The 13,649-nt window shown below is 43.8% G+C and overlaps 1 protein-coding gene across 8 annotated transcripts in view; it reads left to right on the forward strand.

The window, feature by feature from the left end:
* Window positions 1–13,649, forward strand: part of KALRN (kalirin RhoGEF kinase) — a 353,691-nt gene that overhangs the window by 260,169 nt on the left and 79,873 nt on the right. Inside the window, exon 1 of one of the 8 annotated variants that reach the window (XM_056535726.1) lies at window positions 1,290–1,439. The exons of the other annotated variants lie outside the window; for them this stretch is intronic. Coding sequence (XP_056391701.1) covers window positions 1,364–1,439 — 76 coding nt within the window. The 5' untranslated portion in view covers window positions 1,290–1,363. Of the gene's footprint in view, window positions 1–1,289; window positions 1,440–13,649 lie in introns of those variants that run through there. 8 annotated transcript variants of the gene reach the window in all.

A 13,649-nucleotide genomic window follows, 5' to 3' on the forward strand; every position in this document is an offset into this window, starting at 1 on the left:
TTATATGCAGTGTCTGGTTATTAGGAGCAGTGGGTACATGTGTTATATGCAGTGACTGGTTATTAGGAGAAGTGGGTACAGGTGTTATATGCAGTAACTGGTTATTAGGAGCAGTGGGTACATGTCTTATATGCAGTGACTGGTTATTAGGGGCAGTGGGTACATGTCTTATATGCAGTGACTGGTTATTAGGGGCAGTGGGTACATGGGTTATATGCAGTGACTGGTTATTAGGGGCAGTGGGTACATGTGTTATATGCAGTGACTGGTTATTAGGAGCAGTGGGTACATGTGTTATATGCAGTGACTGGTTATTAGGGGCAGTGGGTACATGGGTTATATGCAGTGACTGGTTATTAGGGGCAGTGGGTACATGGGTTATATGCAGTGACCGGTTATTAGGAGCAGTGGGTACATGTGTTATATGCAGTGACTGGTTATTAGGGGCAGTGGGTGCATGTCTTATATGCAGTGACTGGTTATTAGGGGCAGTGGGTACATGTCTTATATGCAGTGACTGGTTATTAGGTGCAGTGGGTACAGGTGTTATATGCAGTGACTGGTTATTAGGAGCAGTGGGTACATGTGTTATATGCAGTGACTGGTTATTAGGAGCAGTGGGTACATGTGTTATATGCAGTGACTGGTTATTAGGAGCAGTGGGTACATGTGTTATATGCATTGACTGGTTATTAGGAGAAGTGGGTACAGGTGTTATATGCAGTAACTGGTTATTAGGAGCAGTGGGTACATGTCTTATATGCAGTGACTGGTTATTAGGGGCAGTGGGTACATGGGTTATATGCAGTGACTGGTTATTAGGGGCAGTGGGTACATGTGTTATATGCAGTGACTGGTTATTAGGAGCAGTGGGTACAGGTGTTATATGCAGTGACTGGTTATTAGGGGCAGTGGGTACATGTGTTATATGCAGTGACTGGTTATTAGGTGCAGTGGGTACAGGTGTTATATGCAGTGACTGGTTATTAGGAGCAGTGGGTACAGGTGTTATATGCAGTGACTGGTTATTAGGTGCAGTGGGTACATGTGTTATATGCAGTGACTGGTTATTAGGAGCAGTGGGTACATGTGTTATATGCAGTGACTGGTTATTAGGGGCAGTGGGTACATGGGTTATATGCAGTGACTGGTTCAGTACAGTACGTGCAGTCCCCTGGTTCAGTACGTTAGCTGCAGTGCCCTGATTTAACCATTGGGTGCACTGGGCACGAGTCCCGTGTGCAGTGGGTATGTCAGTGTGTACAGGGAGCTGCTCCACCCTCAGCTCTGGCTCCTCCTGCCGGCGAGGTGACCTGCTCTTCCAGTCCCTGGTGCTCGGCTGCTCAGTGCTGGTCATGAGAGGATGAAGAGTGGAAGCCCCAGCGACCCCCCCTTCTGCTCCTGGTTCTGCTCCAGATGCTGCTGCTGCCTGCTGGGAGGTGAGGGGTCGCCCGTCCGGGGGTCACATGGGGGGGGGGGGTTTGGAGTGACAGCTATAGGTGTAGATAACCCACCGCTGACCTCCTATAATTGTCGCGATCAATAGGTTTCTGGGGACGTGTCGGCTCTAGGTACTAAGAGGAATATTCTTCTAGGTCCTCGAGGATTATGTGTAATCTGTCTCCAGATGTCGTCTTCTCTAGTGGTGATGGAATACGGCAGCTGGCACTGGAGGGGCTGATAATGGGGGCAGTATCTCCAGATGTGGTTGTGAAGAGAGCGCCACCTCTGGTAATGTTGGGGGACAGTATCTGCAGTTGTATTAGTGAAGCAGCACTGTCTGGGGGGGCTCCTCCTCCTGTCATGTTGGGGGTCAGTATCTGCAGTTATATTAGTGAAGCAGCACTGTCTGGGGGGCTCCTCTTCTTGTCATGTTGGGGTCAGTATCTGTAGTTATATTAGTGAAGCAGCACTGTCTGGGGGGCTCCTCTTCTTGTCATGTTGGGGGTCAGTATCTGCAGTTATATTAGTGAAGCAGCGCTGTCTGGGGGGCTCCTCCTCCTGTCATGTTGGGGGTCAGTATCTGCAGTTATATTAGTGAAGCAGCACTGTCTGGGGGGGCTCCTCTTCTTGTCATGTTGGGGGTCAGTATCTGCAGTTTTATTAGTGAAGCAGCACTGTCTGGGGGGGCTCCTCTTCTTGTCATGTTGGGGTCAGTATCTGCAGTTGTATTAGTGAAGCAGCACTGTCTGGGGGGGCTCCTCTTCTTGTCATGTTGGGGTCAGTATCTGCAGTTATATTAGAGAAGCAGCACTGTCTGGGGGCTCCTCTTCTTGTCATGTTGGGGGTCAGTATCTGCAGTTATATTAGTGAAGCAGCACTGTCTGGGGGGCTCCTCCTCCTGTCATGTTGGGGGTCAGTATCTGCAGTTATATTAGTGAAGCAGCACTGTCTGGGGGGCTCCTCTTCTTGTCATGTTGGGGTCAGTATCTGCAGGAGTAGTAGTGAAGCAGCACTGTCTGGGGGGCTCCTCCTCCTGTCATGTTGGGGGTCAGTATCTGCAGTTATATTAGTGAAGCAGCACTGTCTGGGGGCTCCTCTTCTTGTCATGTTGGGGTCAGTATCTGCAGTTGTATTAGTGAAGCAGCACTGTCTGGGGGGGCTCCTCCTTTTGTCATGTTGGGGGTCAGTATCTGCAGTTGTATTAGTGAAGCAGCACTGTCTGGGGGGGCTCCTCTTCTTGTCATGTTGGGGTCAGTATCTGCAGTTGTATTAGTGAAGTAGCACTGTCTGGGGGGCTCCTCTTCTTGTCATGTTGGGGGTCACTATTTGCAGTTATATTCATGAAGCAGCACTGTCTGGGGGGGCTCCTCTTCTTGTCATGTTGGGGGTCAGTATTTACAGTTATATTACTGAAGCAGCACTGTCTGGGGGCTCCTCTTCTTGTCATGTTGGGGGTCAGTATCTGCAGTTTTATTAGTGAAGCAGCACTGTCTGGGGGGCTTCTCCTCCTGTCATGTTGGGGGTCAGTATCTGCAGTTATATTAGAGAAGCAGCACTGTCTGGGGGGCTCCTCTTCTTGTCATGTTGGGGGTCAGTATTTGCAGTTATATTAGTGAAGCAGCACTGTCTGGGGGGCTCCTCCTCCTGTCATGTTGGGGGTCAGTATCTGCAGTTGTATTAGTGAAGCAGCACTGTCTGGGGGGCTCCTCTTCTTGTCATGTTGGGGGTCAGTATCTGCAGTTATATTAGTGAAGCAGCGCTGTCTGGGGGGCTCCTCTTCTTGTCATGTTGGGGGTCAGTATCTGCAGTTATATTAGTGAAGCAGCACTGTCTGGGGGGCTCCTCTTCTTGTCATGTTGGGGGTCAGTATCTGCAGTTGTATTAGTGAAGCAGCACTGTCTGGGGGCTCCTCTTCTTGTCATGTTGGGGGTCAGTATCTGCAGTTGTATTAGTGAAGCAGCACTGTCTGGGGGGCTCCACTTCTTGTCATGTTGGGGTCAGTATCTGCAGTTTTATTAGTGAAGCAGCACTGTCTGGGGGGCTCCTCTTCTTGTCATGTTGGGGGTCAGTATCTGCAGTTGTATTAGTGAAGCAGCACTGTCTGGGGGGCTCCTCTTCTTGTCATGTTGGGGTCAGTATCTGCAGTTTTATTAGTGAAGCAGCACTGTCTGGGGGGCTCCATTTCTCGTCATGTTGGGGGTCAGTATCTGCAGTTATATTAGTGAAGCAGCACTGTCTGGGGGGCTCCTCCTCCTGTCATGTTGGGGGTCAGTATCTGCAGTTATATTAGTGAAGCAGCGCTGTCTGGGGGGCTCCTCTTCTTGTCATGTTGGGGGTCAGTATCTGCAGTTGTATTAGTGAAGCAGCACTGTCTGGGGGGCTCCTCCTCCTTTCATGTTGGGGTCAGTATCTGCAGTTATATTAGTGAAGCAGCACTGTCTGGGGGGCTCCTCTTCTTGTCATGTTGGGGGTCAGTATCTGTAGTTATATTAGTGAAGCAGCACTGTCTGGGGGGCTCCTCTTCTTGTCATGTTGGGGGTCAGTATCTGCAGTTATATTAGTGAAGCAGCGCTGTCTGGGGGGCTCCTCCTCCTGTCATGTTGGGGGGGTCAGTATCTGTAGTTATATTAGTTAAGCAGCACTGTCTGGGGGGCTCCTCTTCCTGTCATGTTGGCGGTCAGTATCTGCAGTTATATTAGTGAAGCAGCGCTGTCTGGGGGGGCTCCTCTTCTTGTCATGTTGGGGGTCAGTATCTGCAGTTATATTAGTGAAGCAGCACTGTCTGGGGGGCTCCTCTTCTTGTCATGTTGGGGGTCAGTATCTGTAGTTATATTAGTGAAGCAGCGCTGTCTGGGGGGCTCCTCTTCTTGTCATGTTGGGGGTCAGTATCTGTAGTTATATTAGTGAAGCAGCACTGTCTGGGGGGCTCCTCTTCTTGTCATGTTGGGGGTCAGTATCTGTAGTTATATTAGTGAAGCAGCACTGTCTGGGGGGCTCCTCTTCCTGTCATGTTGGGGGTCAGTATCTGCAGTTATATTAGTGAAGCAGCGCTGTCTGGGGGGCTCCTCCTCCTGTCATGTTGGGGGTCAGTATCTGTAGTTATATTAGTGAAGCAGCACTGTCTGGGGGGGCTCCTCTTCTTGTCATGTTGGGGTCAGTATCTGCAGTTGTATTAGTGAAGCAGCACTTTCTGGGTGGGGTCAGTATCTGCGGTTATAGTAATGGAGCAGGGGCTCTTCCCGGACCCCTCCCTAGTGATACTCGCTCTTTTCATGGTAATTTGTATCTGTGCGGGGGTCTTATTGTTGCGGCCGCTCATTTTAATGAATGGGAATTGTCATAGGGGGAGGGGAGACTGAACTTTCACAAGCAAGTGCCAGACTAGGGGATGTCTTAATATCTCCCAGCATTTGCAAAACTACAACTCCCAGCATGCCCTGACAGCCGAAGGCTGTCAGGGCATGCTAGGAGTTGTAGTTTTGCAACCACAGATTGGGGGGACACTAATCTCCATCTTGTCCTGCGCCGGCTGTATTTCCCGCACTCACCTGCCCCCTGCTCTCACCCCAGCCTTGCCCATCTTCCCGTTTTCGCGTGCGTCCGCGGGACATATGGAGCGTGACTTGCGATGAACTTTTGGGTTTTAGTTGACGAGTGAAGCGGAGGAAGCGGCTCCATCCTGTGTCAGCTCCCAGCAGGGGCCCATTGCTCCGCAGAGCATTCCTCCTCCTCTGGTGTCCTGGGCTTTGATGTTGTGCGCGCCCCGCGCTGCTCATCGGTAAGGTTTCAATTAGCGCCGCCGCTGTCCGCTCGGATGTTTTGCATTAAGCTTTTGGTCGCGCTTTTTTGTTTTCGTTCTGATGGTTTTCACAGCTGGACCCGTATATTGTGAAAAAATTTGTTGCAGTCCAGTAACCCGGAGATTTGTTATTGCGTTACCGAGCGGCGGATCTGTACCGTATACCGGTGTCCACCTTGGCTGCGCAGTAACGGGTCAGTGCCGTACTTATTGGCGAAGGACGACAAACAATTGGACAAGTTAAACGACAATGGCGAGCAGGTCAGCAGGTGCATACGGTGGAGCCCCCTCCCCTTTTCTTATCAGCGGAGATCCAGATCTTGCGCCGGCGCCACCGTCCTTCATCTTCAGGGAGTGTCCTCGGGTTTATGAAGAATTCTGCTGACAGTAAACTTGGGGGGTTTATTAACCCTTCACTGGCTGCTCGAGGACTTTTCCCTCCTGAACGGATTTGTTGTAGGCACCGCTTGGCTGGCGCTGTCACATTTTGGTGCCCGTTCGAGCTTGTCCAGGAATGTGCCCTCCATCTACAATATGGAAAAGTCTACAGGGAAACACAGATGATATAATGTATCAGGAGCTTATATCAGTACTGGAGCGTTATAAGAGGATGATATCAGTCACATATGATGTAATATATAGAGGTTATATCAGTACTGGAGCGTTATAAGAGGATGATATCAGTCACATATGATGTAATATATATAGAGGTTATATCAGTACTGGAGCGTTATAAGAGGATGATATCAGTCACATATGATGTAATATATAGAGGGTATATCAGTACTGGAGCGTTATAAGAGGATGATATCAGTCACATATGATGTAATATATAGAGATTATATCAGTACTGGAGCGTTATAAGAGGATGATATCAGTCACATATGATGTAATATATAGAGGGTATATCAGTACTGGAGCGTTATAAGAGGATGATATCAGTCACATATGATGTAATATATAGAGATTATATCAGTACTGGAGCGTTATAAGAGGATGATATCAGTCACATATGATGTAATATATAGAGATTATATTAGTACTGTAGCGTTATAAGAGGATGATATCAGTCACATATGATGTAATATATAGAGATTATATCAGTACTGGAGCGTTATAAGAGGATGATATCAGTCACATATGATGTAATATATATGTAGAGATTATATCAGTACTGGAGCGTTATAAGAGGATGATATCAGTCACATATGATGTAATATATAGAGGTTATATCAGTACTGGAGCGTTATAAGAGGATGATATCAGTCACATGATGTAATATATAGAGATTATATCAGTACTGGAGCGTTATAAGAGGATGATATCAGTCACATGATGTAATATATAGAGATTATATCAGTACTGGAGCGTTATAAGAGGATGATATCAGTCACATATGTAATATATAGAGATTATATCAGTACTGGAGCGTTATAAGAGGATGATATCAGTCACATATGATGTAATATATAGAGGTTATATCAGTACTGGAGTGTTATAAGAGGATGATATCAGTCACATATGATGTAATATATAGAGGTTATATCAGTACTGGAGTGTTATAAGAGGATGATATCAGTCACATATGATGTAATATATAGAGGTTATATCAGTACTGGAGCGTTATAAGAGGATATCAGTCACATATAATGTAATATATAGAGGTTATATCAGTACTGGAGCGTTATAAGAGGATGATATCAGTCACATATGTAATATATATATAGAGGTTGTATCAGTCCTGGAGCGTTATAAGAGGATGATATCAGTCACATATGATGTAATATATAGAGGTTATATCAGTACTGGAGCGTTATAAGAGGATGATATCAGTCACATATGATGTAATATATAGAGGTTATATCAGTACTGGAGCGTTATAAGAGGATGATATCAGTCACATATGATGTAATATATAGAGGTTATATCAGTACTGGAGCGGTATAAGAGGATGATATCAGTCACATATGATGTAATATATAGAGATTATATCAGTACTGGAGCGTTATAAGAGGATGATATCAGTCACATATGATGTAATATATATAGAGGTTATATCAGTACTGGAGCGTTATAAGAGGATGATATCAGTCACATATGATGTAATATATAGAGGTTATATCAGTACTGGAGCATTATAAGAGGATGATATCAGACACATATGTAATATATAGAGGTTATATCAGTACTGGAGCATTATAAGAGGATGATATCAGACACATATGTAATATATAGAGGTTATATCAGTACTGGAGCATTATAAGAGGATGATATCAGTCACATATGTAATATATAGAGGTTATATCAGTACTGGAGCATTATAAGAGGATGATATCAGACACATATGTAATATATAGAGGTTATATCAGTACTGGAGCATTATAAGAGGATGATATCAGTCACATATGATGTAATATATATAGAGGTTATATCAGTACTGGAGCGTTATAAGAGGATAAGATCAGTCACATATGATGTAATATATATAGAGGTTATATCAGTACTGGAGCGTTATAAGAGGATGATATCAGTCACATATGATGTAATATATATAGAGGTTATATCAGTACTGGAGCGTTATAAGAGGATGATATCAGTCACATATGATGTAATATATAGAGGTTATATCAGTACTGGAGCATTATAAGAGGATGATATCAGACACATATGTAATATATAGAGGTTATATCAGTACTGGAGCATTATAAGAGGATGATATCAGACACATATGTAATATATAGAGGTTATATCAGTACTTGAGCGTTATAAGAGGATGATATCAGTCACATATGTAATATATAGAGGTTATATCAGTACTGGAGCGTTATAAGAGGATGATATCATAACATATGATGTAATATATAGAGATTATATCAGTACTGGAGCGTTATAAGAGGATGATATCAGTCACATATGATGTAATATATATAGAGGTTATATCAGTACTGGAGCATTATAAGAGGATGATATCAGTCACATATGATGTAATATATAGAGGTTATATCAGTACTGGAGCGTTATAAGAGGATGATATCAGTCACATATGTAATATATAGAGGTTATATCAGTACTGGAGCGTTATAAGAGGATGATATCAGTCACATATGATGTAATATATATAGAGATTATATCAGTACTGGAGCATTATAAGAGGATGATATCAGTCACATATGATGTAATATATAGAGGTTATATCAGTACTGGAGCGTTATAAGAGGATGATATCAGTCACATATGATGTAATATATAGAGGTTATATCAGTACTGGAGCGTTATAAGAGGATGATATCAGTCACATATGATGTAATATATATATAGAGATTATATCAGTACTGGAGCGTTATAAGATGATGATATCAGTCACATATGATATAATATATAGAGGTTATATCAGTACTGGAGCGTTATAAGAGGATGATATCAGTCACATATGATATAATATATAGAGGTTATATCAGTACTGGAGCGTTATAAGAGGATGATATCAGTCACATATGATGTAATATATAGAGGTTATATCAGTACTGGAGCGTTATAAGAGGATGATATCAGTCACATATGATGTAATATATATAGAGATTATATCAGTACTGGAGCGTTATAAGAGGATGATATCAGTCACATATGATGTAATATATAGAGATTATATCAGTACTGGAGCGTTATAAGAGGATGATATCAGTCACATATGATGTAATATATATAGAGATTATATCAGTACTGGAGCGTTATAAGAGGATGATATCAGTCACATATGATGTAATATATAGAGATTATATCAGTACTGGAGCGTTATAAGAGGATGATATCAGTCACATATGATGTAATATATAGAGGTTATATCAGTACTGCAGCGTTATAAGAGGATGATATCAGTCACATATGATGTAATATATATAGAGATTATATCAGTACTGCAGCGTTATAAGAGGATATCAGTCACATATAATGTAATATATAGAGGTTATATCAGTACTGGAGCGTTATAAGAGGATGATATCAGTCACATATGATGTAATATATAGAGATTATATCAGTACTGGAGCGTTATAAGAGGATGATATCAGTCACATATGTTGTAATATATAGAGATTATATCAGTACTGGAGCGTTATAAGAGGATGATATCAGTCACATATGTAATATATAGAGGTTATATCAGTACTGGAGCGTTATAAGAGGATGATATCAGTCACATATGTTGTAATATATAGAGATTATATCAGTACTGGAGCGTTATAAGAGGATGATATCAGTCACATATGATGTAATATATAGAGGTTATATCAGTACTGGAGCGTTATAAGAGGATGATATCAGTCACATATGATGTAATATAGAGAGGTTATTTGCTATTTTTGATATATATGTAATAAAATAAAGTGAGTTGTAGAGAGTGGAGAGTATGAGGTGAGGAGAAGTGTCACAGATTTTTTGGCTGTAGTCGTGTCCTGTTGCTGGTGGCTCCGGCCTCTCGCAGGGCAGGACGGTCACTTTCATTCCTCTATGTTTACTCTCCAAGCTCAAGGTTGCGGTTTTGCTGCGCGCACTGCACGAGGTCGTTTACCATCACTTCCTTCTCTCATCTTATAAACGTGACTCTGCAGCTGGCCAACGCTCTGGGATTTGTAGTCCTCCAGTATATAAAGGGAAGAGATCAGACAGAATTCTGCAGATTTCTTTACATCTCAGCTCTGTAAATAGAATGAGAGAAAATCAGCGATAATGGCGATTATTGTCCTCCGGTCTTAGCCAACCTCCACCTGACCCCATGAGCTATGTAGGTAGGTATCCAGGTACATAAGTAGGTAGGTAGGTAACGATGTAGGTAGATATCCAGGTACATACGTAGGTATGTAGCTATGTAGGTAGTTAGCCAGGTAGGTAACTTTGTAGGTACGTTGGTAGCTAAGTGAGTAGCTATGTAGGGAAGTAGGGTGGTAGATAGCTAAGTAAGTAAGGAGGTAAGTAGCCAAGTAGATAGCTATTTAGGTAGGTAGGTAGATAGGTAGGTAGTTAGCTTGGTACGTAAGTAGGTAGGTAAATAAGTAGGTAGGTAGCTAGGTAAGTGGCCAGGTAGGAAGCTAAGTAGGGTGGGTTGGTTTCGCCAAAGTGAAGGTACACTACTGGTTAAAAGATGGTAAAAAGGTGCAGTGGTGTACCATCCTTTTCCCATTGACTTACATTATAAAACATTTTTTTTTTTTAAAGGCTGTAACGTATCCGTTTTTATTGGCGCACACGATAGCGTGGTTGACCAAGATTTGTAAACAGCTTAATTAAACAGACTGGAACTGTTACCATATTAGTTTTTTCCCAACAATTATAATGTATCCACTGCTGGGGGAGGGGATATAGATATCACCAGTTGGAGGTTATATTGCATTTTTTGCCGCGATGTGTGAATATAGTCTAATATTCTATGTGGTCAAAACCATGTTTCACCTGTAAAAGCGAAACCGCCGAAATCGCTGTTCTTTGGAGTAAACGTCGCCATATACTAAAATATTCCACCTTACGACCTCCCACCCATTGTAACCTCAGGCGCCCTTTTCCTGTTATCCCCTCTGGTACCTCATTGCCCCCAGCACAACTAATTCCCTGCTGGGCGGACCGGTTGGCCCACATTCCGATGCACGGTTACAAGGTGACAACAATGGCCGGTGTCAGGCGCGGGGGTTTCCCTGCCGTCTCCGGTCACATTTCCGTAGGTTACAATGTGTTTATGGATACTAATAATTACATAACCGAAGCCTAAAGGACGGTTCATCCTGAGCTTCCTGGTTCATGAATAGAGCACCAGGACTGTAGTGACACACAGCAGGAGTGAAGGAGTTGGGAGGAGTGTAGCCATATTACAGGGTAGATTTATGTGATGTTCAGGGTCCATGAAAAGCTGGGTGACTACCTGGATATATTTTATGTTTAAATAGTAGAAGATAAGGGCTGGCCGCCATATTGAATTAAATCTGCTTACAGGCCGTGAAATAGAATTAAGTAATTATCCGCCTCGTAATGTGATTCTAGAGGATTTCGCGCCCGCTGCCAGAATCTCAGATTTTACAGCGATCCCCATAAAAGACGTAATTATCGTTTTATTCTCTGTGACTTTACGGCCGTCTGTCAGGTGTTACCGCCATAAATCAGCGCTGTGTAATGAATGATATGCCGCGATTGTATAACATTCCAGAGAATAGGAAACCCGCACATACATGGGCTTGCACCCAGCTTTCCCAGGGTCAAGAATGGCAAATCTACCTGATTGATACATCAAAGGTTATGATGTGTCTTTATATATTTAGAGGGGTCCGCCTTTCAGAGCTCTATGACTGCTGTGTGAGCTGTAATGGCTGTGATATTGGTTGTAACCCAGCTTTCCCAGGGTCATCAATGACAAATATTGCAGGTTTTGTATTGACACGGGAGCAGGTGTCCTTTTTTTATCCATATCCATATGGGTCTTCCCTTCAGGGCTTTATGACCGCTGTGTAAGCTGTATTGGCTGTGATATTGATTGTTACCCTGCTTTCCCAGGGTCCTTATATATCCAGATTGGTCGGCCTTTATTGGCTGTGATATTGATTGTTACCCTGCTTTCCCAGGGTCTTTATTTATCCAGATTGGTCTGCCCTATAGAGATCTATGACCGCTGTATGAGCTGTAATGGTGGCCATATTGGTTGTCACCCAGCTTTTCCAGGGTCCTCAATGACAAATCTTCCTGGTTATTTAGTCTCACCAGAGCAGAGGGAGCCTTATATATCCTGATGGGTCTGTCCTTGAGAGCTCTTTGACTGCTGTGTGAGCTTTAATGGCGGCCACATTGGTTGTCATCCAGCTTTCCAAGGATACTGAATGGCAACTTTACCAGGCAGGGGATGTGATTGTATGTCTAGATCAGTATGCCCTTTGGATCTCTGTGAGCTATAAAAGTTGGGACAATTATTAGTCACTCAGCTTCCCCAGCACTCTGAATAGCAAATCTCCTTGTTATGTGCCCACACCAGAGCAAGGGATGTGTCTCTATATATCTAGATGTGTCTGCCCTTCAGAGCTCTGTGAACGTGTGAGCTATAATGGCTTACATATTGGTTGTCACCCAGCTTTCCCAACATCCTCAATGACAAAGCTACCCATTTATGTAGTCACATCAAAGTGGGGGTTGTATCATTGTAAATTTAGGTGGGTCTGTCATCACAGCTGTGTCGAATGTTGTGTGAGCTATAATATTGGCCATAGTGGTGCTCACCCAGCTTTCCCAGCAATCAGAATGGTAAATCTTCCCAATTATGTGCCCACACCAGAGAAGGGAATGTGTCTTTCTATATCTAGATGTGGTCTGCTGTCTGAGCTCTGGTTGGCTGTAATAATGGCCATATTATTTGTCACCCATCTTTCCCAGACACTGATATAACCACATGTAAGTAAACTCCTCTTATGCGATCTTACTGAGATCCATGTGACGTGGCCGGACCCCCACATGTCGGACCGACCGACTACTCATCCATCATCCGGGCAGCGTGTCAATTACAAAGAGGCAGCTGTGTAACCGGAGTCTGAGGCCTGATGAGGAACAGGCGGCGGGGACAATGAGAAACACGTGTGCCATCGCCATGGTCGCACCCGTACCGGTCAAATCCGCATATAATGTGATGCTCTAGCACAGTGGTCTTCAACCTGCGGACCTCCAGATGTTGCAAAACTACAACTCCCAGCATGCCCGGACAGCCGTTGGCTGTCCGGGCATGCTGGGAATTGTAGTTTTGCAACATCTGGAGGTCCGCAGGTTGGAGACCACTGCTCTAGCACGTTCTAATTACCTTTTTGTTAATTAACACTGTCTCTGTTGCCCTTAGCAACCAATCACATCTCCACTTTTCTTACTCTGGTAAAAATGACTGGTTGCTATGGGCAACAGGGATGGTTTCAGTTTTGATGAGAGGCCTCCTTGTGTATCACTCGCCTTTTTCAAGACCTTTGCTTGCTGTCAGTGAATGGCAACATAGAAACCGGTCCTGATCTGTTTTCTACAGCTGAGGGTTTGTTATGCCGTATCACTTTATATCTTTCTTGGTCGTTCCTGACTGAACACAGAGAGGATACATAGACGCAGCGGTGCTTATGAGAAGAAAATATGACAGAAATTATTGCGTCTGGTAAAATCCGGTGCTGCCTGCAGTGACCAATCAGATTTCATTGTCTTTTCTCTACCGTGCCCTGTGCTGCCCCCCAGTGTCAAGGTCGTTCACAACCTCTGTATTGATCTCCATTTTGGCCATTTGTGCTACAACTACAACTCCCTACATGCCATTATGGTCGCAGCGGATTTGCTGGGAATTGTAGTTTTGCAAAATCTGGAGGTCCGCAGGTTGGAGACCACTGCTCTAGCACGTTCTAATTACCCTTGT

The sequence above is a fragment of the Hyla sarda genome, chromosome 8, assembly GCF_029499605.1.
Source record: "Hyla sarda isolate aHylSar1 chromosome 8, aHylSar1.hap1, whole genome shotgun sequence".
In the NCBI taxonomy this organism is placed as follows: domain Eukaryota; kingdom Metazoa; phylum Chordata; class Amphibia; order Anura; family Hylidae; genus Hyla; species Hyla sarda.